This window comes from Emydura macquarii, unplaced genomic scaffold (assembly GCF_026122565.2).
Source record: "Emydura macquarii macquarii isolate MOO-44397 ecotype Brisbane River unplaced genomic scaffold, CSIRO-AGI_Emac_v2 contig_3062, whole genome shotgun sequence".
Lineage (NCBI taxonomy): Eukaryota > Metazoa > Chordata > Testudines > Chelidae > Emydura > Emydura macquarii.
In genome coordinates, this window is record NW_027133199.1 from 6,435,270 (window position 1) to 6,462,805 (window position 27,536).

Sequence of the window (27,536 nt, forward strand, 5' to 3'; positions counted from 1 at the left end):
TCAGATGAACCCAAACATTAGGTTGAAATCCTGGCCCCACTGAAGTCAGTGGCAAAACTTCAGTGCATAGGTGCTGGGACATGAGTGCGGGAGGTGCTGCTGCACTTCCAGCTTGAAGTGGTTTCCATTATAAACAGGGTTGACAGTTTGATTCAATGGCTCTCAGTGCCCCCACTATAAAAATGGTTCCAGCACCACTACTTCAATGGGGACAGGATTTCACCCTTGAAGTAAAACAGCTCCAACTACTGAGCTTAGAATGGCGTTCACTTCAAACTATAAATTGTTTCCTTAAACCCAGCGGTGGCCAATCCTGAGCCAAATTTCAATAAACATGGGCTAAATGTAGTAAGCAATCCAGAACCCAGCAGAGTTGTATTGTGTAGATTTTTATCATTTTAGAGGTTTACATTAGAGGGGTTGGCAACCCTAATATCATAGGCACTAACATGGTCTCCATTACTGTGGTATCTGTGTACCTCACAGTCCGTTGGGGGTGCTGCATGAAGTGGGGAAGTGCTATTATCTCCATTTTACAGATGGGAAGCTGAGGCACAGAGATACTGAGGCTATATCTACACTACAGACTTTACATCGGCACAGCTGTATCACTGAAGCTGTGCCGCTGTAAGATCTCCCGCGTAGTTGCTCTACGCTGATGGGAGAGAGCTCTCCCACCGACATAATTAAACCACCCCCAATGAGCAGCAGTTGCTATGGCAGTGGGAAAGCGTTTCCTGCCAACATAGCACTGTCCACATTGGCGCTTTTGTCGGTGAAACTTATGTTGGTCAGGGGTGTGGTTTTTTACATCCCTGATCGACAAAAGTTTTACCAACAAAAGTGCTAGTGTAGACAAAGCCTGAGTGACTTATCTGAGGTCATACAGGAAATCTGAGGGAGAGCAGGGACTTGAAACTGGGTCTTCTGAGTCTCTAGAACATCCTTAACCACTGTATCATCCCATCCATCCTTTCTCTGAAAGGCCCTCTACTAATTGTTAGCGTGCAAATAAACAGTAGCTAAAATGTGTAACATTAGAACACATAATGATTGGGTATCTCAGAACATGAGTTAATAGAAAACTTAGAGAATCACTAACTTACTATTCTTTCCTCTGTGTCAGTTTTGATCTAATGCCTCAGCATGGTATTATGAGACACTGCTGTTGGAGGTAGTGTCTTCTTGAGGAGCTGGATAGCAGAGATCAGCGATTAGCTGTGCGGTAGCAAGCCTAGTGTCCTGGCTACATCCCAACACTAGTATTGTCATTACATCTGCCTACTTAACTTCCTCCTGTGGTTTCAATGGATATTCATTTCCTGTCTGAAAATTCTGCAGCGTGTTTTACTGTGCATTGCTGAACAGCTGCTGCATTCTACTCTAGAAGTGGATTAAATTATCCTTGTCTGCAATTTTTACTTTAGGGCCTGAACTTCCTCCTGGGACTGCTCTTTATTTGTTAATAGTAGTGCCTAGAGGTCCCACCTAGACCAGAACCTCCTGGTACTAGGTGCTGTGTGAACAGATAGTAAAATACAGTCCCTGCCCTTACAGTTTTAAAGGAAAACATGTGCTTATGTCCATCCTATTCTGCATATCACTTAAGCATGTGTGCTTAACTTAAGGTGACCATTTTGGCCGGGACAGTCTATTTTTTTAAACCCTGTCCCGGCCGTCCCGACATTTTTAGCAAAACTGGACATTTATCCCATTTGCTCTTGCCAACTGATGATCAGTTGTTAACAGCAAATGGGACAAATACCCAGTTTTGCCATAAAAGTAGGGTGCAACCCCTAGTGGTGTATGGAGGAATGTTAAGGGGGTCAAGTAGCTGTGCTAGCCCTGCATGGGAGGGAGGGTTCAGGTGAGCAGCTTGGCCCAGCCCCGTGCGGGGCCGTGGGGGGGCTCAGTCCAGTCCCACGCAGCATCCCATTATCCCTTTGGGAAAATATGGTCCCCGTGGCTTAACATTAAACACATGCTTAAGTCCAAGTAACTTCAGTCAGTTTAGTGCTGCCTTTACTAGGAATGTTGTCCTGAACTAGACTGAGATGAGTAACTCAAGTCAGTAGCACTACTCCTAGGAGTAGTTTCACAGATCTAGGGCTGAAAGATGTTAGGGGAGACATTGCCAGCGTAGCAAACTGCCCAGGCCACTTCCAGTAACTGGAACACCAATTACCATACTGATTGCTAAAACCAACTAAGCTAGTAGGCCTTTGTGGCAGCCTTAGCATAACCAGGCAGGCCAGGAGAGAAGAGGGTTACCCATAAGAAGTGAGCATGATCCTGTTGCCTTTCTTGTTAATGCTTTCTTTGAAACTGCTGAAGTCTGTGTGTTTAAAAAAGCCAGGAAATCTTGCTCTATCTTTGGACTGCTCTGGTGTGGAAATTCAGCTGCAGAACTAACTGCTTAAAAGTGCTTGCTTAATGGTTTTTCTTTGATTGACATGTTGTTGATGTAATTGTAGCACTTACTAACATAAAAGGCGTAGACAGGTGTGAGGAATTCGGATTTGACCTTCTGGACATCTCTTGGAATCCCCAGTGACAAGAGGATAGCTGGCCACTTAAACCTTATCGTTTGAGCACTAAAGACACCTCTAGACTATGGATAACTATTGTTTGGGGCCGCTCTAATCTTTTACATATCTGTGTGTGCTTGTGATCTAATAAAATAGTAAGTTTGGATGAAAGCACTGTGGGTTAGTGCCAGTCTTTAATCAGACAGATGTGCTGTATCTCCCTTTCATTTTCTCCTGAGACCACCTTGCAAAGTGTACAGTTACCCCGAGCTTTGGATTCAGAGAACCCTGGTAACAAAGAGACCATTGTGATCTTCTAGTCTGACCTTCTGTATAACAGACGCCACAGAACTTCCCCTGAATTAATTCTTCTTTGAACTAGAGCATACCTTTTAGAAAAAGCATCTAAATTTTATTTAAACATTTCTAGTGAAGGAGAATCCACCACTACCTTGGTAAATTGTTCCAATGATTAATTACCCTCACTGTTTAAAAAATTATGCCTTATTTCCATTCTGAATTTGTCTAACTTCACCTTCCAGCCATTGGATCTCATTATACCTTTGCCTGCTAGACTGAAGAGCCCATTATCAAATATTTGTTCTTCATCTAGGTAGTTATAGACTGTGATCAAGTCATTCCTTAAACTTCTCTTTGTTAAGTGAAACAGACTGAACTTCTTGAGTCATATTAAGGCATATTTTTCCAACCCTTTAATCATTCTCATGGCACTTCTCTGAACCCTCTCCAATTTATCAACATCCTTCTTGAAGTAAGATTTTCTCAAGTGCTTGCTGGATCAGGCACTGTGGTTTTTTTTAAAGTGATTTCAGATGAAAGATGCCACAATATATAAATGAATGATCACTAATTACAAAAAAAACTTCTTTTCCCCCACTATTAACAGAGTAACAAGACGACAACAGGATGGAGAATAAAGAGAAAAGCAATTGTGAGATTAAAGAAAAACAGGGAGTGAAAAAGAAAGTGGTGAGTTTGGAGTTTTTCTGCTTCTGTCTCCTAAATCTTTTATCAAGACAAACATTCATTTGGGAATAAAGACACAGAAGATAGTTGACAATGAGCAGACTGCTATCGTTAATGACCAGATTTGTAAAGGTAGTTGGCATTGCAGCACTCATTTTTAGAAAGGTATCTAGGCACTTAGGAGCCCAGATCCCCTTGACAGTCTATTTTAAGAGCCTAAATCCCCTTTTGATAATGAGATTTAGGCTCCTAAATTTAGACATTGAAGTGGTAAGTGCAGAAGTGTCTAAATACAAATCAGGGTCTAATTGCTTTATGATTTCTTTTGAGTAGAAGAAGATTCTTGAGGTTCAGCCACAGGCATGGGATTTAGGAGACTGGGGTTATGTTTCTGGGATAATATCTATCAATCTTTGTTGGTCCTGTTTATTTAGACTGTAAGCTTTCTGGGGTGTGGACTGTCTCTTACCGTGTATCTGCACAGTGCCTAGCACCCTGAGGCCCTGAACTCTGAGTTGCTACCATTATACAGATTTTAGAACAACCCAAATGCTGCTTGGGGCAAACTAAATGTTTTAGGATGCTTGAAGGGGAGCTGCTGATAGGATCCTTCTTGTGGAAACCCCTCAGTTTCCCCCCTCCCCTTGCTGTGCCATAGCCTAGGTTTGTCAACCTTCTATAAATGTTGCACAACCCTTTTCTCACTGCTATTTAAGAAGAGAGCAAGGGGAGTTGTCCTTGAATAAGGATGCGGGGGAGTTGTGCGAGGGAATGATGATTTGATGGCTGTACATTTTAAGATGCATGGCAGTGTATTTTGTTTGGTTGTTGTTAGTCTATTATGAGTGATACGAGGCCAAAGGAGTTTAGTGTGTCCAGGTAAGGCTTATACAAACATTCATACACACAGTCATCGCTTCAAAAGGTTTTTATTTTTAAATAACTGGAATGGAGTAATTTGCATTAACTTCTACCTAGGGATTCCCCAGGAAATCCACTTAACACTTATTGTCCCGGAAGTCCATACTTGTCTGGCACATTTTCAGTATAGTCTTTTTGAACTACTTTATCTTGGAAATCAGTTGCATCTCTCACCAGAGAGGTCACACACAACCCTGGCTCACAAAAACTATATAGACTTGATACAAAAAGGTCTTTCAAGGATATTGCAGGAAATTTCCCTGTCTGACAGACACACACTCCATAGTAGCGGAGTGTGTCTGGCTGGAGGGGTGGGAGAAGTAATATTGAACTGAGAAATAGATGTACAGGGTGGGTGTGTGGGTAGGTGTGTGTGTGTGTGAGATTACACCAGCACTGCTGCTTTTGCCAGTAAGAATGAAAAACTTGTGAATAAAATGAACCAGAAAAGTATATCAGGGTGTTTGTTTACTTCTTTCTATCCTAAAAAGGAATTATCCTACTCCAGAGACCAGATTTTTCAAATTTGAATCTTGCATCATCGCTAACACCTGTGAAAGCAAATGTAAAATGTTACAAATAATGACAGTATTTACACTCACGTATAAATGAGTACACAAGGTACATGTCAACGGAAAAAAGAAATCCCAGAAATCCAAATACTCCTTAGATTGTCTGAAATCAGGACACATCAAAAGTTGCCACATTATAGCTCCTTTCACATTCACAATATTTTATTGCTACAACTAGCTAGGCAATTTTGACTTATGAAATGAAAGACTGTAACTGTATAGTCTGTCAGAAGTGGAAACAGTACAGCTGTATGGCACTAATAAGTGCAGGTGGTTGGGAACAGTTCTGAAACATACTTTTCATTATTTCCAATTCACAATCCACTAGTTTAGGGTGGACACGTTAAAAAAGCAGTTCTAACTTGAGTTTTTCCCCTGGTCACATGTCTAACTACTCTCTGTTATATAATACTAATGTAGGCATGTTATGTCTATTTGCCCGTAGGCCTGTGAAAACATTTAACTGCAGCATAGCTAATGGCTCACAAATCTTGGTACATCTAAGCCTTGTTCCATATTATACTCTTTGTGTGACCTGCCAAATGGAAATTTAGTGCATTGGATAAAATCCAGTTGGTCTTAGTCAGACAGAACTCTCATTGCCCAAGTGAGAACGGATCTGGACAGCAGGATTTCACCCACAGTGAATGTACCTCACACAATCTGGTGCACCACATCAATAGTATCAGATTATACAATTCCAAAGCAGTTAATTGCCAATTCAGATATTGTGAAGTGTTTGGACTCTAACTAAAGCACTTGTAAACTCCTAACAAAGCTGATTGTTCAGCCATGGTAGTTTTTTCATATGTGGATAGTTTTGTAATTTGCAAATCCCTGCTATGGGAACATACTGATTTGATATTTAAGAACTAAAAAAGCCAGTCATGCAATTTCATGCTTAATTCACATATGCAGCTGTGTTTAAATGATTACTGAGCCAAAGGCTCAATCAATAGATGTGCACATGCAACAGTGTGTATCACAGAATCTCAGAAATTTAGGGCTGAAAGGGAACTCAAGAGGTCATCTAGTCCATCCCCCCATGCCAAGGCAGGATTATTGTACCTACACCATCCCTGAGAGAAGTTTGTCTAACCCTAACAACATTCAATGATGGTGATTCCACAACCTCCCTAACTAGCTATCTAGTTCCAGTGCTTAACTATTTTCACAGTTGGAAAGCTTTTCCCAATATCTAACCTAAATCTGTATGCAGTTTAATAATTTTACTGTATTATAAACCAAGTCCATTATCCCATCTCAAAGTGCGATACCAATCAAAAATACAGCCACTAAAATATAGCCTTAAAGTCCACAGAGGAACTGTACCAAGTTTCTACTTTACAGAAAGAAAAACACCTACTGCTACATGGTGTCCCAGTATCACCCGACAAATCTGACCTCTGAAATTCCTCAGGTAAACCCTCTCACAACCACAGAACGCCCTGCAAACTTCAGGGGTTATACATCTCTCAAAGGGTTAAATTGCTTGTAACCTTTAACAAGGCAGCAACTCAGTACCTCTGTAATTACTGCAGTGACCGGGAGAATAACAGAAATGAGACATTTGAGTAATAGGACAGAGCGTAGACATAATGCAAGTAACGTGTATCAGTACAGCGGATTGCATGTTTTGGGATGTGATAACATCGTTTCTGTTCTGTCTGGATGATAAAGGACAACTCTAATGACTATCAGCCCCCCCACCCAAAAATAACATCTACTGAGCAGCAGGCGATGCTTAAGCACCACATCTGTTGCCCACACCCGCCAGACTGTTTTATGCAGTGGCGAACCTGACAATAACGAAAACGGAACGAGCTGATTTCACAGAGGTATTTCCCCTTGAACTGCTCCTAGATCCTCACTGACCCTGGGAGAGCCGAGGTGTCCCTTACTCAAATGCACCTTCACGGGAAATGTCGCCTATTGGTTCCACCTGTAGTTGATAAAACAAACACACACCCAGGAACATAAAATAGTCTGAGTCAGGCGGGCTCCCCCTCAGAGCAGGTGCCGAACATCCGCTCCTGCTGCAGTACCCCGTTCCCGTAACAATGCCACAGCAATAGCGGCAGCTCGGTTTGCAGAAACGCCGCGCTGGGGCCCCGCCGACGTGCCCCGGCATCTCAACCAGTCCACGCTGCTGCCGGCGCCGCGAACTTTGAAATCATCCCGGTTCCCACAGCTGACTCCTTCCTTCCTTCCGCCCGCGCCTGGCAAACGCCCCTAGTCAGGCGCAGCGGCAGCCGTCCACCGCCGGTCTCCTGCCCTTCCTCCGCGCTACGTCTCAGCTGTCTGCAGCAAGCCACACTGAACATGTCCACGGAGCCGCTCCGCCCCCTGCCCGTGCGCACAGCTGGCTCGGGTCCGGACACACAGCTGTGCTAAGGCTCCTCCCAGAATGGCCAGTCTAGTGCCCCTGATACAAAGTGCCACCGCCCGCAGCGGCACCGGCGGGAGGAACGTAGGTAGCGCCACGTGGCCGCTCGCGGTGGTTTCTGCCAGGCCGGCGGGAAAATGAAAGGAGACAGCGTGGCTGCTGGCTCGCCCCTGGGCGCCGCGCTCGCGCGGTTACACAACGCGCTGGCTCAGCCCGGCCGGGGCGCGAGAGGAGAGGAGAGGAGAGGAAAGCAAAGTGCAGCAAAGCCAAAGCAAAGCAAGGCGCGGCGGAGCGGTGTCGGACGCTCACGTTTCCACCCGGGGCTTTTCGCCACCGGCGCTGTGCAAATGGGGCGCCCTGAGCTGCAGCAATCCCCTCACCCCCAGCCGTGCTGAGGGCAGGCAGCGCCGCAGGACCAAAACCGCCTCCCCCAATGGCCAGTCTAGTGCCCCTGGTGCGGAGTCCTGGCCGCAGACGGAGAATCGTAAGTTGCATCGTGTGGCTGCTAACGGTAACTCCTGCCGGGTGGCTGGGAAAGGTGCGACCAGATGAACATGGTCCTGCTTCACCCGTGGGTGGGGCCCTACCAAAGTCAGGGCTGTGAAAAGCAGGTCGGGGACCAGGAAATCTGGTTCCTCCACCGCCGTGAAACCGGACCCTTGCATGGGGCACGGGATTGACACCCTGCCGTCTGCACTGCCTGCACAGCGGGCTGGCCACAGAAGGGCGGCTGCTGGCTGGGAGCCCAGCTGTGAAGGGAGCCCAGACGTAAGGGTGGTAATACCACGACTCCCCCACCCCAGCCTTGTAACCCCCTTTTGGGTCGGGATGCCCAGTTTGAGAAATGCTGACTTAAGGGCTTTTGTGACCAGAGGGCAATTGGATCAAAGTCTCTTGAAAGTGAAAAATAAAAGGGGGAGGGGAAAGGGATTTAAAACTTTTTGTTCCATCTTGGTGGAAGAGTGAGTAGAGATGCACAGCAGGTGGCACAGGTAACTCTATCTCCACTATAATTGAGAGTGGAGCAAAAAAACCTCAGTTTAGTTCTCCCTCCTTAAGAGAAGTTGTGGTGCTGTTGTTTTAGTAGACCGAGGTTGTCTGAAACACACGTGTGAGACTGCAGAGCTAAAAATACCACCATTGGCAGAGTACCACAACAAGTAGAATCCAGAGGTACCCTAGGAAAGGTTGCCCTATCTGAAGCTACTGAATGTAAGAGCAGGAGGAGAAGAATTACCAATACAGGAGCAAGACAAAGATTGCTACTTCAGCACTTTGGAATAGGCTTCCAAGGGAAGTTGTGGAATCCAAGCCATTAGAAGTTTTTAAAAACAGGTCAGATAATCACCTGTCAGGGATGGTCTAGGTGTACTCTATCCTGCCTCAGCGCAAGGAGCTGGACTACATGACCTACTTTTTATTTCTTCCTAAGATCTCCTGTGTCAATGACAAGCCTATCAGAACAAGAACGGGACTAGAAATGGGGGATTTGGACTTTCTTCCTGTCCCAGATTCCAAAAGAACAAAATAAGCTGAGGAACCAAGATACTAGCTTGTGCAAAGAAATTCTGGTCAAAATTTGCAAAAATAACTTGATTTTTGGGTGCCTCCGTGTGAGTGTCCATCTTGAGACACCTGAAAAAGGCCCAGTTTTGAGAGTTTTGCTTAGCACTTTCTTAAAATTGGGCCCCTTTCAGGTGTTTCAGGTTGGACACTCAGAAATCCAGGCACCTAAAATCAAGTCACATTGGAAAACCTAGACAGTATCTCTTTAAATCACCCAGGTACTGGTGAAATACTACATTTTTACAACTTGCTGTTTAATTGTAATCTTAGGAAGGGACGTTAGCTCTGTAAAACGAAAAGTTTGAATTGGGCTTTAAACAACCGGGCTGCTAATGTTGCCATTCAACATAAAAGACTGAGTTTAAGAGTTGCAGCAGTTATTGGATAAATATTCTGTTAATTTGTGGACAAGAGATACCTGTTGAGAGGAAAAAATATTGTTAAGAGGTGTAGGGCAGAGTAATTCTGCTTTCATCTGTGTCTTGGTCTCCTGAAACTTGAGCAAATCAGGAATAGTGGGAGTGGAGAGGCAGGTCACAAACAAAAGTGAAACATGCTGTTCTAAAACTCTGGAGCTAGCAATTCTGAGTTTTGGAGAACTTCCTATTGTGGTTTGTATCCTGGGTAAGAGGTTGCCTGGCACACAAACTGATGTATAAACCCTGTTCAGAAGTGACAGTGTGTGATGATGAGGTAGAGGGGTACTTCTAATTGGCAGCATTTCTGTGACTTGTAGTCTGGGTCCTCCACTTACATTTTAACCCCGTAGGCATATACATCTAGACTATTGGTGCTGCAAACCTTATTCATTCATTGAGGTTTTTGGAATGCCTCAAGTGTGTGTCCCTGACCATGGTGTGGGAATGACCAGCTGGATCTGATCCTTTAATTGCTTCTTTGCTATTCACCTTCCAGTCTGCCTTGAACACAGTATTTGAAGCAGATCTAGGGATGCAGGAACACTGGTATGAAGAGTGGCAAGTACTTAGATGTTTCTATTGATGGGTCTAAAGAGCCTGCATTTCCAAAATTGCCATTTCTTAGCATCAAAACTGAATGACACACTTTTGGTTGGTTGTTTCCCTCTGGAAAACCATCTTGTAGTAAGCGATAAACACAATAGAATGCATGTCCTACCCAGGACTATATGCACGCAATTCTCACAGCTATTCTTCTCCCAGTCAGGGCAAACAAGCTGTGTAATTCTCTGAAAATTTGCCATAGTGTGCAGCAGAAGTTAAACTCTAGGCCTTCCAACACAATATTTGTGAGCTTTTGGTGACTTCAAATACAGGAAGTGACTGACCTCAGCAAAGCAGACAGTTTGCAGAAACGCTGTACAAGAGCCCCGCAAACGTGCTCTGGGATTTCAACAAGTCCAAGCTGCTGATAACGCAGCAAACTGAAATCATCCCATTCATAGGCGCCAACTCCATGGGTGCTGGGGGGCTAAGGCACCCTCTGAAAAAAAAATTATAGCTGCCCTGCACCCACCGGGGTGATTACCTGTTGGCATTCTCCAATCAGCTAATTTCCCCCCCCCAAACAGTTGCAGATGGCTTGGAGAGTCAGGCAGCCTGCTGCCCTGATCAGTTTTTATCAGCTGTTCAACCACGCCTCCCTGCTCCATAAGGGCTGAGTCACCCCTGGGGCTGCTGCCCTGCCAGTCAGTGGGGCAGGGTGGCTTTTCAGGTGCTAACATGCTCCTTTGTTTGCAACAAGGGATAGGGAGGGTGTGTGACAGAAGCACTGGCCCTGGCTGGGTGGGATGTTGTTCATCCCCTCCCCGCTGACCTGGGGCCACCCCAACTGCAGTGCCTCTCCCTCCCTGAGTCCCACCGCAAAGTCCACCAGTCCCCTCGTGTCAGTGCTAGGGCTACTACATCTGAGGGGGAGCACTGGGCAGCAGACAGTGAGAGTGACCCTGTTGTGTGTGTGGTTGCAGCAGTTCCCTTCCTCTCCCTACCAGTCTGACCAGGTGAGTGAGTTACTTTTGACACCCAGCAGCAGAGCCAGGACAGAGCTAGAAAGGGTGGGTGCGCTGCATTGGTGGCCCCGACCAGACAGAAGTGCCGAGCAGGGTGGGGGGAAGCCCCTGGCCATGTGGGGAGAATCTGGAGCCAGAGCGGGAGCACCCTGATACACACACCTTGCTGGAGGTAAATGATGGCTTTAGGCTTTAGATGCAAGGCAGGGATTAATGCAGAATCCAGCATAATTCTGATCTTGCTCCTGCCTGGTGTAAATAAGGAGTGACTCCACCAGCATCAGGGCTGTGACAATAGGGCCACGTCCACTGGGCTGTCTCTGGGGTTGATGTGCAGTTCACACCCTGAACTCACCTCATCAGGGGCAGGGCCTTGGCATGGAGCAGGTGTGGGGCCTTGGGAGCCGGGTAGCTCCCCTCCCTGCCCAGCAAAACCAAAAGTCAGCACCTATGCCCCCCTTATTTCCATGACTGACTTCTTCCACCTGCCTAACATGGACAGCCGTGCTGGATTGCTGCCTGCCGAACCTCTCTGGATTCCCTGCAGTCCTGTAATCAGGGGCAGCTGCCACTATCCACACCTCTTCACAGATTTCCTTTCCCTGCAATACACTTTAAGGCTGTTATCAGAAAACCGCAGTTAACATGTCCGCCTGGTGGCTCCACCACGCCCACTGCATGTGTGCGTTGATTAGCTGCATTGTACCCTCATGCTGCTGCCTTTGCCCTCACACATTAATCTCCCTCAATTTGTTAGTAAATCAGGCCTGGCTGTGACAATATAAAGGTAAAGGATATTTAAAAGCCTCTCTGTCAACTTCAATAGACAACAGACAAGGTATACCGATACACTAACCAGTTGCAGCTATGACTCCCAGCATGAGTCAGCTATAAAGTCCTTAAAATCCCCTGGAAATGCTCTGGAGCCAGTGGATTATTTTTAAAGTGGTTCCATTTTAATAGACCCGTCCATTTCTGAGAGGGATAGAGACTGATGATTGTCCTTGGGAAATAAATCAGACTGGGCTTAAATAGATGAGTCTGCATCTGGAATTCCATATACAGGGTAAAAAAGTTCCGAAGTCCCATTTTCAGAAAGACTATTGTAAATAGTAAAATAACAGGTTCAGTGAAAACTTGTACACTGCATGACTTTTGAATTAATCTGATTTATAAATATATACAAATGTCACCACTCAATATCAACATTCATTTTGGCTGAATTATAAAACAGAGAATGTTTCCAAGCTGTTACCCTTTGTCTTGAGATGTACTTGGTTGTCTGCAAGACACTGTGATCAATAATTATAGCTTTATCTTGAAAAATGAACTGATAATTCCTAAATTATTTTCTTTTCAGGACTGGTCTGGCAGCCTTATTATTGCCTCTTTAGCTGGAGCTTTTGGGTCTTCCTTTCTTTATGGCTACAATCTCTCTGTAGTGAATGCACCAACAGTGGTAAGTGACCGAAAGCTTTTAAAATCTAATTCCAGTAGAGGGTGATGTTGTCCAAAAATTACACAAACTATTTGAAATTCTTGTTTGTAAGATTTTTTGTATAGTGGGAGAGAAAAGAGAGAATGCTATAACTTATGAAAAGCTTTTGTTCCCTATAACTAGGTTTTTATAAAATCTCTTTTCTTTCTGTAATGAAGTCAGTGTAGTTCAAATGTTTGTCATGAAAACTAAGTTTTTTCCTTTTGAATTGAGTAATTTTATTTTATATGACTTCATTCTGTATGATAAAGTAATTCCAGTAGCACTTTTAAGTACTGAGTATGTACAGCTATTGACTATTGTGACCTGTCTGTGCCTAGGGTAGCTCACCTGAAAATGCCAAGGTCAGAGCAGGCTGCAAAAGGAGAGCAGATTCTCCCAGCACTGGTGGCTAACACTGAAGTTAGATTCACCAACCAGTCACACAGTGTTTCTGATTCCCCACACTGGTTATCAAGAAGCCCCAAAAAAGAAACACACTGCCCACTTTATTGAATTTCAGTCTCTGGCTCCCAATCAGCAACTAGGTCCGGTAAAGAGACAAGTTATTTAAAAAAATATGTTAGCTTTACCAAAACGTCTCCTGATCCCCAAAAGGTAAGCCACATTATCAGATTAATATTGGTTTGAATCTTACCCAAAATATCATTGCTTTGACCATTTGCAACTCTCATCTTGTTTGTTTCTTTCCTTTTATAATAAACCTTTAGCTTTAGATACTAAAGGATTGGCTGGCAATCAGATACATACAAATGACTTCAAAGTCCATGTATATCACATTCTTAGCAGTATTGGAGTTTGCAGGCTTATACAATCCCTCTGGTGTACATCCAGTACCTGGATGAGTCTGTCCTTTGTTTCACCGATTCAGTCGTAGATGAGTTGAGATTCCAGAGGTAGGAAGCAGGAATGAAAACAAAATGGAGATAGTGAAGCTGCATTTTATAGTTTCTGCCATGAGGCTTGTACTTCCTTTATCCCAAACACAGCATATGGCATGGAAAAGCCTCAGAGAGTCCCCTGTCCATAGGCATGTTCCTACATGTCCTGATGACTCATAAGATATAGCTCCTGGGTTCTTTCCCTGGGCTCATTGTATAGTTGATGGCTCTTGATTGGCCCTCAATCAGACTGGCCAGTGTTGAAGTTAATCTGTTGGAGAAGTCATCAAGTAGCATAGCACAAGTTTTAGATACAGAAATATGATGCATTCATAGTTTAATACAAATATGCTACACACAGCTAGATGATCTTATCATATTCAGTAAATCATAACTTTTCCAATGATACCTTACATGGCATATTTTGCAAGATTTATTCTGTTCTCACAATCGGATAATATAATTTGCTCTTGTTCTTCTTTTAACTAGTGGGACCGTTCTATTTCATTTCTTACTGGTACCTTGTTTATGGTCCATGTAGTGAAACTGCTATGTTGGCCATTATCAACTGTGACAGCAAGTTCTGCTAATGGAATAGATGAGATGAATGGAATATTATGAAATGACGGATAGTATTTTTTGGAATTTTGTTCCGAATACTATTACAAATTAAGGTTTAAATGATTTTTTCAAAGTACACAATTGGCCTGTGCTCTTATTTATTTATCTTTTTCCTATCACAAAACAAGGGACAGTCAATGAAATTGAAAGTGACAAATTTTAAAGACCTTTTGTATAATTAGCCAGTGGAATTCATTGCCGGAAGAGGTCATTGACACCAATGAATCCTACTCATACTGAAATTACTGGGAGTTTTTCTACTTAATTCAGTGGGACGTGGTTTTCATCCCAAGATCTTAATCATATTCAATGGATGTGATATTTACATGTATAATGAGAATGTCCTCTGTTACACTGGATAGGGTAAAAAACAAAGAATATAAACCCTTATGCTTTACAGCATAAGCCAATCATTAACTCATAGGGTTGGGAAGAAACTTCCATTGTGGGAAAGCTTTTTTCTTCTTCTTCTTCTTCTTCTTCTTCATCATAACTGTCCACTACAGAGTTTCTAGGAACTTCCTCTGAAACAGCAAGCACTGGCCCTGTCAGAAAGAGGACTAGATAGATTACGTCTGATCCATTATGATCTTCATGTTTGATCCATTAGGGCATTTCCTATGTACTGCTTCAGTTTGTGATCTTGTTAGGTCTCATAAGATGAACAACTTCAGGAATGTTCAGTACTTGGATAGGAATTGACTTAGGAAACTGAGTAATGGTGTTGCTGATACTTTTTTTCCCCTCCTCTGAGTTAATATTGTCCTAAAATCATGTAAGGGGACAATCTGAGTTTAGGAGTGCTAACTTTCAGCTGAGGCACAAAACAGGTGGCGTAATAATTACAGATCGTTTTTGCAAGAGTAGGTGTGTGAGTGAGAGCGCACGAGAGCGGCTGCTGTTTGATAACTGCACACATAGTAGGCTGGGAATGTTAGAATTAGTCATGGTGGAGTTATATTTACTATGCAGCTTTGACTTCCTCTCTTGTACTCTGCTCTGCAGTGCAATCTATTACATGGTTCAAGAGCAGATGCTACTACTGTTCCTGCTTATTTACAGCAAGATTGTGCCATTCTTATTCACACTGTTGTACCTTAGTATGGGCTACACAGATTTACCACACACCCTTACTCAGGGTGTCAATATATAGGTGTGGTGCCCCAGGAGAAGAACCACAACCTGCCTTCTGGTTCCTTTCTCACTCTGGGGTGGGAAACAATCCCTAGAACAGATCAGGTCAAGTCTTTGGGAGAGGAGGCAAAGTCAAGGCTTTGCCCAAGCCCTGCCCTCACTGTTCACTTTTCACATGTATGCATGGGAAGGGGATTAACAGCCCCACAGAAGCTGGTCTCCACCCTGCACAAGGGAAGGAGACATCTTATGCCCCATTATTCCCTTGCATGGATGTGTAGCATGCTCATGATTCTCTGAGTAGACCCTTTGGAACTAGAACCAGCTGGGAATTTTCCAATGAAAACAGAGGCTCATGTTGTGGCTTGTCAGGGCTTCCAGGTCTGCCCTTTCCACCTCAGTCTTGCCATGCAGACTGCCTTGGGCCAGGGAACAGGACTTCTAGACCCCTGAGCTGGCTATCCAGCAGCCACTGGGGTCTGAGAGTATATTTAATTTAGGAAACATCCATGGGTGGGCTCCATAACAGTACTTAGGCAACTAAACCCCAGACTTAGGTGCCTATGTCCCAGTTTTGGTTTCATTGTGATCCACAAAACTTCCACAGAGCTGTGTACAGGCCTAAACTCACTCAACACCAACTTTTTTTTTTCCTGAGTAAAAGTTCCCCCAGCATCTAAGTTTCTGCATCTGGGTCATGAAACTGCTGCCTCACTCTAGGTGTCTGGAGACCTATTTCCCACCTAAGCCCAAGAGCAATTCACAAACCAGGGAAAGACAGGTATTAGACACCAAAATCATGTGCATGGCCTGGTACAGCTGATGCCCTCTCAGCACACCAACTGGATTGGGTCCCGTTCAAAATCCAACCAGAGGAGATGGTGCCCTCCTTTATAACTTTTAGCCCATTGGAGATCTGGGAGACCTAGATTGAATTCCCCACTCCCTGGCAGAGATGGAGAGAGGATTTGAACATACCTCTCAGGAGTGTTCTAACCACTGGGCTATGCCATTATGCAGCTCCCTCAGTTTCTCCTATTGAAGCTGTTCCACTGTGGATAAATACTTAAATAGCCATTGGGCCAGAGACCAAGAGAATTGGAATGAGTGGAGCCTCGTAGTTAGGGAACCCACCTGTGAGTCGAAGAGATTGAGGGAGCTGTACGTGAGAATATCCCATATTTTAGTGGTTAGAGCACTCTCCTGAGGGGTGGAAGGCTCCTATTCAGAACCTTTCTCCCTCTTTGTCAGAGCAGGGAGAAATGACTCTGGGTCTTCCACAGCTCGGGCGATTGCTCTAATCACTGGGCTGAACGTTGTAAAGTAGGTGGCAGCACCACCACCTCCTCCATCTCCTTTGTGTGGAGCGAGGCAGGTGCCCAACTCATCCCAGTAAGAAACACCCTGACTCCAGGCACTGGGTTGTAGATTGCTAGTGGACCTGGATGGCCTCTCTGCAGCCTGGACTTAGGCACCTATCTCTGAGAAGGGATGGGGCTTAGCATACACCTCTGGCATTGCATCTCCCATTGGCTGTCTTACCCCTGTCCCCCCCTAGCATGTTGGCTTCTGTGCATGGCATTCTTAGATGCCTGTCTCTCTTCATTTATTGCATAGGGAACCTAGATGTATATGTTGGCTTCATGAATTGTTGTGTTCCTGGATTTTTGTAAGTGCCTAAAGGTTAGGCGCGGTGACACTCAGCATTGCAACTCCTATGTCTCTTCATGGATTCCCTTCCCATATGTCAGTGTTTCCAAAATGAAAAATGTTCTAAATTCCAGTTCCTGAGTTTCAGCCAGCTTGAACTGGGACTTCCTGAGCGGTAAGGTGCTACTCAGGGTGAGTAAAGGGCCCTGAATGATTTCCATGTTCTTGTTAATAATTACCACTTTTGAGCAGACTGTGTATCTTACAAGTGCTATACATGGTTATGCTTGGATGTTCCCCCTGGATGCAGTGCAGGAGAATGGGGACCACTGCCGGGTTGGGGGATTCTACCAGGTCAGCCTGGATCAGTGTTTGGCTATACCCAGAGTCAACGAGGGCTGTCACCAGGGTGCTCTCCATCCACATGGTTGCCACGAGCTTAGAGGGGCCCCTCTGCCTTGCCCTGGAGCCTGTAGCTAAGGCTTGGCTCCAGCTACAGTCCACAAAAGGATAATCGCACACTCCATCGCAGCTCCCTTCACCTGCTCTCACCAGTAACTCCGGATCCGTAACCTCTGGTCTGCCTTGTATCCGTGACCTCTGGTCTGCCTTGTGGGCCGCTCTTCCCTTGACTAGGGGTGGACCTACTGGGTGTCTCCTGGTCATCGTTTCCCCAGTCGTTGTTGGTCTGGTTTGTGGTTCCGGACTCCCCACCTTGGGCCTGCGAGCGTTGCGCTCTTGCATCCGGCCTGCATCTTTGGGGTTGTTGATGTGTCCTATCTTGGATTGCAGTGCCAGGGGTTCCATCAAGCTGCCCATGGGCCTGGGCCTGCAGGCATGCCGGGCCAGAGGGATGGTGGGCTGTATCAGTGTCACCCCCTGCTGAACGAGGCGCTCCTGCAGGGCCTGGCGTAGTGCCAACACTTCCCGCCACAACTGCTGCTGCTGCTGTTATAGGTGGGCCACCATCTGCTGGTTATCCAACAGCCATTTCAGGACCTTCCTTATCTCCATCTTTCTTGGCCTTGGGGCAGTTGAAACAACAACAAAAAAACACAGGAAGGAAGGAGAAACAAGAAACAGGGAGGCGGTGGGTCACAGTTCTCCCCTCCTATGGACCTCTTTAGTAGCTCATGATCGATACCCAGATTCTTTACCACATTGTTGCAGGACAAGAATGCCTGTCCCCTGTTTGGGGTGGGTAGGGGTCACGATAGCCCCGTGGCTGTTCTCTCTCTCATCTGTATGGTCTAATGGCCAGAGTCAACATGTTGGCCCGGTTCTGCAGGGCTGAAAGGCCTAGTAGCTGGAGTCAGTAGGTGGCCCTGATTCGCAGGGTAGCAAGGCCTAGTGGCTGGAGTCAATGAAGCAACCCCTTTGGTTAGGGCAGGGTGGCCTAATAGCCGGAGTCCATAAAGTAACACTTTTGGTCAGGGCAGCTGGTTTGATAGCTAGAGTCAATAAAGTGGCCCTCTTAGTCCGGGCAGCATGGCCTATTAGCTGGAGTCAGTAAAGCAGCCCTTCCCATCAGGGTGGTGTGACCTAACAGACCGACACGTCTGTGGGATAATGTGGCCTGTTGGGGAAGCGGGGCCCCACTTAGGGGTGTGTGGCACCAAGGGTAAGAGGACTTGGGCCCTCCCTGCTCCTTTGAGCCCCAGCCCAGAGCCCTGGTAGTGGTGGGGGTACTTGCCACCGAGTCAGCGGGGCTCCTCCCAAAACATGCTGACCAGTTCCCTGATTCTCCCCCGTAGTGATGCCCAGAGGACCTGAACTACTTCCCACCCTGTCTTCTGTGGCAATGATCCACGATTCCCCAGGGCCTTCAGGGTCCTCAGTCAATGCAGCCCCTGGCGGTTCAGTTCCTTCTCCGGGTTCATCCGACAACATGGAATCCGTCTGGGGCTCTGCGTGCTCTAGCTCTAGATTCAGAGCCTATCTCAGCTCCCTGGAGAGAGCTGGCAGTCTGCATCCTGCCCCTTCGGCAGCCAGCCTTGACTGAGCTGTTTGGCTCTCTCTCTCTCTCTCATACCCAGTCTCCAGCTGGAGCATGCCCAGCAGGGTCGAGGGGGTGTGGCCTCCTCAGCTCACAGTGTAGAGAGAACCCTTAGAGAGCCAGTGTGGGGCAAGTGTGGCCAGCCACAGCCATTTACCTTCTGTGAGAGAGAACGTTTCTCCCTTCCATTGGTTTATGCCACTTGCTTATTGTTCTGGAGCCAAGGAAAAATTCCTCATAAAGACTTCCCCCCAGCCCTGGAAGTTGGCAGCCATTCTCTATGCAGGAGCCACAATCGAGTACAGCAGAAGAATATGAGTGGTGGTGGTGGTAAGAGCAAACAAGCTAAAGATTATTTTTAACCTTTTATTTTGAGGAGCCGAGCATGAGGATGGGCATATTGTCTATGCTGTTTGTCATTATTTAAGGCCCTGATCCAAAGTCCATTGAAGTCCATGGGGGGTCTTTCCACTGACTTCAATAGACTTTGGGTCAGGCTCTCATTGGAATAGATACTTGATGTACAGCTCTCTAAAACAAAGCTGTTTTTTGTTGTTTTTGTTTTTTTAATGCATAATTATCCTAACAGTTTTCCATTTTCTGAAGGGTTTCCATTTATAGTAAGAGGTGATGTGCAAATATCCATGGACACATTTAATTATGTTGTTTGTTCTTTCTATTGTTTCAATTTGGACTTTTTCAGATACTCTGCATATATCCTTGTAAACAACAGAGCATACTGAGAACTAGTTTTACATGAAAATTACTATAAAATATAATTTGCATATTTCAAGTAATCAACATTAAGAAAAATGCTAATACAACGCCTTATAAAATGTATCCTCAAGCTTAATATTGGTATAAGAAATGATTTTCAGAGTAAGAGAATGATTGTGTTCCAGTTCTTCACTTGTGTGTGTGATGCTATATAAGAAACAAATGACAAGTGACCTTGTCTAATGTCAGATTTATTTTGAGATTTGGTTTGCAAGGACATGAACGAGTATCATTTTGTGAATTCTGTGAGAATTGACCAAGTTCTTAACTAGCTATAGTAATTTTTTCATTACAATTATAAATATGTTTAATCGCAGCTCCTAAGTGTACGTATGTTTTAAAAGCAGTAATTGCATGAAGAGGTTAATAGGCAAGCAAACTGATATACTCTCAGTTAAAGGATGCAAATCCCCTACCTATAAAAAATAGGTGGACACCTTTCAAATAACCTTCTACAAAAATGGATTCCAGCAATAGACTCATGGCTCTACACTGTATATTGTTGACAATATCTTGTCTTTACTCCCAGCTATTTAGGATTATTTCCCCCTTTCCTGTCTCCTGCATCTTCATTACCCTGTTTCAGTCCTCTTGACTGCTATTTCCCTCCTCCTTTCTAATGCATTCCTTCTGCTTTTTATTTTTGTCTACTATATGTTTTTCTTCCCTTCCTCTTGTCTTTGCTCTGGGCCCAAGTCTTCAATAGGAGGAATTTAAAGTATAAAGTATAAAATATAAAGTAGTGTTATCACTTTCTTTCCTTAATAAAAAATATTTAGCATTTTTAATTAGCAGTCAATGCATACTGCCACAGGATTTTTCTGTTCTGCGTAGTCGGAGTAATAAGCTCCATTTTTAAAAAAAACTTGTTTATTAAACACAATGATTAGAATGTTTAAGTTGAGAACGACTGTGCCATTTGATTACCCAACTTGCCAGATGAATCATCACTTTGAACACTTTTTACTGCTAGTTGTTCCCACCCACTCTATCTTAATATTATTTAAACCATGATGAGCATTTAGTCATGTGGTTTTTATTCCTTTCCAAGGTGGTGGAAGATACTTTGAAATGTGGCAAACTTCAAATGAAATCATAGGTTGAATTGGTCTTGCTGGAGAACTCTGAGACTGAACTAACTTGGTTTTATTAAATTACATGATATTTCCAAAATTGAACTGATCTAAACTACTGCACAAGTACAATTTCAGGTTACTTTGCATTTTATTACATACCTCCTAGTCTCTTTCCTTGCTAGCCTACTGGCAACAGCTGATTTGAATTCTTTATTCTCAGTTGGCATGAATATCTGATGCTTTTTACCCCATTTTCATATAGCATAACAGCTCCTGTCACGCACACAAGCTCCAACTTGTATATTTTCAGGAAGGATCTTTGCAATACAAGCCAAATGATTTTCATGTCCTCAAGGATCACATTTTTTTAAAGTGATGTGATGCTTGCTAACAAGTTTCACATAACTCCTCTAATCAATTGTGTTTCATACAGCTCTTTCCAGCCTCCAAATTACATCAGCAATAGCAGTCCATAATATTCACCAACCTTACTTCTTTAGACACAGCATATTTTATGACAGGAGCATGCCTAATATCTTTTTTGTTTTGTTTTTGTTTTAACCACTGTAAGTTGCTAAAACAACAGGCATATGATTCAAATGTCATGAAATGCGGCTGTACTTGTATGGAACAGTAAGTAGCTGATTCCTTTAGAACTAACTTAAATGCTTTAGTGCTTATCTCAAGAATTCATTTCTTATGAGTCTCTGCTCATTTAACAAAGTGGTAAAGTGATTTATATTTGAACTGTGGCTCTATCACACATGAAATAATATACACTTTAATTATTAAATGAGAAATTTCCTGCCCCATTCAGCATTGCTGATTTACTTAATAAAGCAGTTTTCTAAGTTTAGCCCTAGAATAGAAGGAAATACTTGTAACTCAGTCATACAGGTGACAAATAGATCTTGATTTTAGCATTAAGTCAAACAGACCGGAGGAGGTTGGGAGGTGGGAGAAATTGGTTTTGCTTTGTTATTGACCAGTATGTGACCAACAATTTCAAACTTTTGAAGCTTTTTATGTTTTCCTAAGGTTGAAATGAATCTTTCTCATGTAAATTCTTTGAGGCAGGGACTGTGATTTTTATTTTACATTTGTACAGTGCCAAGCACAACAGGGCCCTGATGCTGTTTAAAGTCTGATTATATAAATATCAGATACTAATGTTTAGCATCTCTTGGGCTGTTAACGTTTTGTTAAGGGCTATTATTTTGTCATGGAACAGGGGTCTTTGTTTTGTCTTTTTTAAAGCCATGGCAAATTTTGGTTCAATCCTGGATTTGTGACTCCCCCATTATTACTGCAGAATGCTTTCAGTCCTATCTTGATCAGCTGACATCTCCTAAGGTGGTATATCCCAGGGTGGAAGTGGCATATATCTTCACCCACTCTGTAGAACTACCAAGGGCAGAAAGTCTGTTTTTGCCACTGCAATGGTATCATGAGCAGGAGCAATGGGTCTCTTCTGTTTCTCTTTAGGAGGCTCAGGAAATTTGCAGTTGGTTGTTGTCATCCTCTTTGCCACCTCCCCTCCCCCATTGTGTTTCTTGGAAGGAAAAGATGGTTTTCTTTGCTCCTCAGCAGGGATTCAGAGCAGTAGGAAGAAGGGTCACAGGTCTCTCAGAAAACGGGGAAAGTCACAGAATCCATTACCTTCCAGCCCAAACAGCCCTAGTAATAAGGGATGTGAATTGATAGGCTCTCATATTAATTTCAACCTTCACTCAATGTATAGTATCCAGTTTATAGAGATCATTTTAATGTGATCAGCAAAATATCCCTAATCCTGTTGTGCGGGTTTGTTATGAATGCCTGTCAGAGCAACAGTTGGCATCTGGTAACTCTGCAAAATTAAGTGTTTGTTGGCATTTCTATTATAAATTCTATTTATATGTAGAATTTCATGCTTGGGCACTTCAATTTGTGTCAGACTAAAATCTGGCACCATGCTTCAAGGGAGGATGATAGACTTGTGATTAAGACATTCTGCAGGATTGGAGAAGACCAGGCTTCAGTTTCCAGCTTAACTACTGACTGCCAGTGTGACCTTGGGCAATCATCTAATCTACCCTCTGCCTCATCTCCATTTTACAGATGGGAAACTATTCCTCCTGTGAGGTAGGATGGTATTAGAATCCATTAATGATCATGAGACTGTCAGATAACAATGGTGATGAGGTTCATATGGGCCTAATGGGTAAGGCAGTGGCCTCCTAAAATGGAGATAGTGGTTTCAAGTCCCTTCTGGGGGTGAAAGTGTATTTTCTCCATCTCTTGATGTCTTCAGATCAAGCCTGGATGCCTAACACAAGTTATTGTGTTCAATAACTGTGTATCAATACACAGGTGCCTGGGTGAAATTTAATGCTCTGTTATACAGGTGGTCGGATTAGAATGATCTAATGGTCCCTTCTGGCCTTAAACTCTATTAATCTATGAATATCTAGGCAGATAGATGTTTAGTTTAGGGGGCGAAAGTTGACCCCTGTTGTTGCTTTCAAATTTTAGCTCTTCTCTCAAATAGTAGCATTTATTAAATGTCTGATTTCTCCCTCCCCCCTGCCTGCATAACTAGAAAATAACACTCCCATCTGATCCATAGAATCAGTTTTTCTATGGAACTATCCTTTAGCAGTGGAGAAGTTACTTTGAAACATGGGTTCTCAACCTGGGCCCTACAAACAGGTCCAACAGTGGTTCTGAGACTCTCCTTTTTTTATAATAAATGGGAGGGGGGATCTGCCAATCTTTCTCTGTTTTATTGTGGAATCATGATAGAGAAAAGGTTGAGGTCCCTATTGCACTAGAGTAAAATCTTTGCCATCTTTGGCTCAGAGCTATCCACTGCAGAGTAAAGAGTGGATATCAGGTAGTTTGACTCTGTCTTTGTCTCTGAATACATTTTAGCATCCTGGAAAGATAAAGCTGCTATTTCTTTATGTGAATCTATGAAGACTCTATTAAAAGCTCTAATGTTTAAGACCAAATAATCTCTTACAATGGAGGCATAAGTGTAGCTTATGACACTTTGCAAGGGGTTTAGGTTAACCCCCCCCCTCCAAAAAAAAAAAAAAGCCATTCTTTTGTAGAAGATAAAATTTCAGGGTTGTCACTCTGCGTGTCATTCAGAAGTAGAGAATGTCTGTAGAGTCAGTGCAATGGAAACTGCTATAAACGTGATTGAGAGCTCTTTTTGTTTATCATATTAGCAGGTTGAATCATCACCGGGATTTGCGGTCTGTTACTGTCCAGCTTTTAAATTCTTGACCATTTTGACCTCATGAATTACAACTGTGTGTTGTACAGCTACAGTAAGGCATGTAGCTACGCTATGAAGAGTGCTAGAACATTGATATCAGAAGTAACTCAACCATTCGCCACCCTTAGTCTGTGGCTAATTTGCATGCAACTGTTTCATTGGTTGTGTGAGGGAGACTGCACAGATGGTGGATTACTTGGTCCAACTACCACCCCATGCAACAACATGGGCCTTTACTTACTAGTTCTGGAATAAGAATGTCTCTATGGGGAGTTTTACTGATATAACTACATTGATTTAACTATACTGGTAGAATTTACCATGATAATTGGTGAGTGCCCAGCGCCTCTGACAATCAGAGCACTTACTTAGGCACTTAAATATGGCTTGAGAGGCTTGATTTCTCATCCACACTTTAAAAGATTGACCTTAAAAATAATGAAAAATAGGCCATGACCTATAATTCAGTCTGAACTTCAAATTGTAAAGTGTGACAGTAATGATGCTTATCTCATGGTGAATGTAAGATAGGCCTTCACTCAGAAAATGTACTATCTGTAACTTTTATAGTCTCTCAAAAAAATTGAGGCAAATTTTATGACAAGTTATGTATGAGTCAGAATGGAACACTGAAATAGTAAGAATGCCACAGGGTAATTGGATTCCAACTATGTAGCAATTTCTTGGTGTCATTTCATGGGTTTTTTTTTTTAAAATACATCCTTCAAGTAGTGGAAATAACAGTTAGCTTTCATGCTAAGAGATAGAAAGCATTCCCCATACATTCTCTGTGCATGAGATTTGGCATTTAATTAATTTTCAGGGTAAGCATTAGGATTATATTATGTGGTATAAGGTAGTAAATGGATCATCTGTTTAAAATCCTTTGAAAATTGTTAATTTATTGCATAATTATAAATGTTTCCTCACTGTTCTGAATATCCTTTTAACAAGGATGAACAAGAAATACATTTCAGCTTTCCTTACAGCTACTGTGCCTTAGGGCTCATGCTATCATTTTTGCAGATGCAGAGTCGCGAGGTATGCTGAAGTTCCAATAAATAAATACAGCATACTTTCTTCTTCAGTCACTTTTTTTTTCATTTACATAATTTATTTCTATTCCATTAGATTAGCTTCTGCTGTCCCTGCAATAACTGCCCCCAGAGCTGGCAACTGCTATTGCTCTTACTCTTACCATCGCAAGGTCTAGCAAACCAACCCATTATTATTCAGATATTTACGATGCTTTTCATTTGTTGTATTTGCTGCAAATCCCGTTAAAGTTAATGTAACAATTCCCATTTAAGTCAGTGGGCTTTGATCCAGGTTCAAAATGCACTTCTTTTTAGACACAATCAGCACTCACAAATATCCTGACCCTGGGAGATGCTGGGCTCTTGTTGTGACGTACCACGGTACAGTCCAGACCAATGACCTCCTGCCTAGCAATCTTGGGTGCCTTACAATGCTTTGGTTGAAGCAGCTTCCACTTGGGCTGCTCACAAACTGCTTTTCAGTATTCAAGACACACCCTGAGTGTTTGTGTGTAATTGCAGCCTGCCAGCCATACTTGGGTTACACTCTGGTTCTCACCAGCCTTGGTTATACTTCAGGGTGACCAACACACCTCCAGTCCTAGATTTCCACCCAGAAATGTATGTCCTATACTGCCCAGCCTTCTCCTGGACAATCAAATTCTATGAAGTCTGTTATTTCTTTTATAGAAACAATATGTACACAAGTTGCCACCCCAAGTGGAGTTTCCTGAACACTTCAATTTAAACACACTGGACTAGATAAAATTATATAAAAAGTTTATTAACTACTAAGAAATTTTAAGTAAGTACAAGTAATGAGTCATAAAAGTCAGAAATGGTTACCAGAAAAATAAAGGTAAAGCACAACTGGTGCCTAACTTAACAACCTATGTTAAATTCAAAGTAAAGTTTTGTCACCATATGCTTTCAGCTGACCAAACATCTTTGGTCAGAATTCCTTCTTCAGTCCAACAGTTGCTGACTTTGTACCTTTAGGTACAGTGAATCAATGGGCAGAGAGAGTTTGTTCTTCCTTTTCATAGTTTCACTTCCCAGCTTGAAAAACATTTCCAGCTGAGTACCAGGAGAAAGAGTCTATGTGGAAGGAAGTTCCCTGCTAGATTTTTCACCTCTTTGAACTTCCTTTGTCTTCCCTTCCTGCTTGATGACTCTGTTTACTGCTTACATGCAAATTAAGCAGAGCACACATTCCTTTGTTTAGGACAGACCAGTTTGCCAGCTTCTGTTTCGGCAGGGTTTGGAACATGTGTTAACACCATAGCGGGGAATCTTACAACTACATGGGTGGAAAGTGAGGAACAGGAACATCTCCTCTGTCTCTGCTTTGCAGAGCAGACGGGAGGCAGGCTCCTGGTCCAGAGCAGCTTGGCCGTTGGCGGCTCCATTGGAGGGGGAGTGGGGAGCAGTAGATCAGGGTGGCGGGCGGAGGGGCACTCCTGCCCTGGAGGCACTCAGGAATGCCCCCTTGAGTAAGATGCCTTGGTGTGGGATTAATGCTCATTTAAAAAAAAAAAGAAAAGTGTTAATCAGTTTTGAGTTAATCACGTGCTTTAACTGCGATTGACAGTCCTACTTAATATTTATCCTGAATGTAAGGCAGCAGCTACACCTGACTCATAACAATGTATAACTCAACCTATAACACTAACAATTAAATTTACATATTTTTAATTTATTCCAAATCATTCAGGATTAGGGTAAAAAAATTCAAGATGCATGTCTGTACAAGAAGCTTCTATACAGGAAGCTACTATTTTTGTCATTTTCTATGATTGTGTAAATCATGATTATTTCAGTGTCTTTGCTCCTCAAGTAAGCTGCTTTCACACTTACCATTATTGTCTCTTTCAGTATATCAAGAGGTTTTACAATCAAAGTTGGGAAAGAAGATATGGCTACGTAATAGATGAAGCAACTCTTACACTCGTCTGGTCTATAACTGTATCGATTTTCTCCATTGGTGGACTGGTGGGTGCGATAATTGCCACGCCAACTGTGAAGTTCTTTGGCCGGTATGTACACTACAAAGCTCTGGATTAGGCATTTTATTTACCCTTTTATTGCATCAACAAAAATTTATTATGTTAAAGACCTTCACATTAGGAAAACTACATTGGATAGTTTCTAAATTTTATATGATGTGGTGGTGCTGTCCCAAAAGAGGAAGGGAAAAGTTTACAATTGCTATTGCTTATAACTCCAAAATTTGTAACATTCACCAGAGGTGTTAGTTGAATCAAGGGGCTGTCTTTTTGGAGTAGTATTCACAGAGTGAGCTTCCTAGGGCCATTGTCAGTGTTTACCCAGAGACAACTCTGAACAAAGTGTAACATGTATACCTAATTTCCATTGCTACCATAAAACAGAATACTTCATTCATTTCTGGGTGTATTTCAGGGGAGGAAATGGAGACCCAACCTCAGATCACTTCTTATTAGAGCTGGTCAATAATTTTCTTTTGAAAAGTTTTTGGTTGCTTTTAAAAAAAAAAAAAGTCAGGATTTTGGGTTTCCAATGACCCTTCTACCCCCCAAATGTAGAAAACTTTTGATGAAAATATGCCAAAAAAGTAGTTTCTCTCAATTTTTTTTAATCCTGGAAGTATCCCAATTAGCTCTAATTACTCCTCT

The 27,536-nt window shown here is 43.2% G+C and overlaps 1 protein-coding gene across 4 annotated transcripts in view; it reads left to right on the forward strand.

Moving 5' to 3' along the window:
• Positions 1-27,536, forward strand: part of SLC2A9 (solute carrier family 2 member 9) — a 222,903-nt gene that overhangs the window by 29,142 nt on the left and 166,225 nt on the right. For 3 of the 4 annotated variants that reach the window (XM_067530346.1, XM_067530349.1, XM_067530347.1), the window contains 3 exons: positions 3,436-3,518; positions 12,308-12,406; positions 26,758-26,918. In XM_067530346.1, coding sequence (XP_067386447.1) covers positions 3,456-3,518; positions 12,308-12,406; positions 26,758-26,918 — 323 coding nt within the window. In that variant the 5' untranslated portion in view covers positions 3,436-3,455. Of the gene's footprint in view, positions 1-3,435; positions 3,519-7,484; positions 7,879-12,307; positions 12,407-26,757; positions 26,919-27,536 lie in introns of those variants that run through there. The other variant, XM_067530348.1, reaches the window with a different exon arrangement.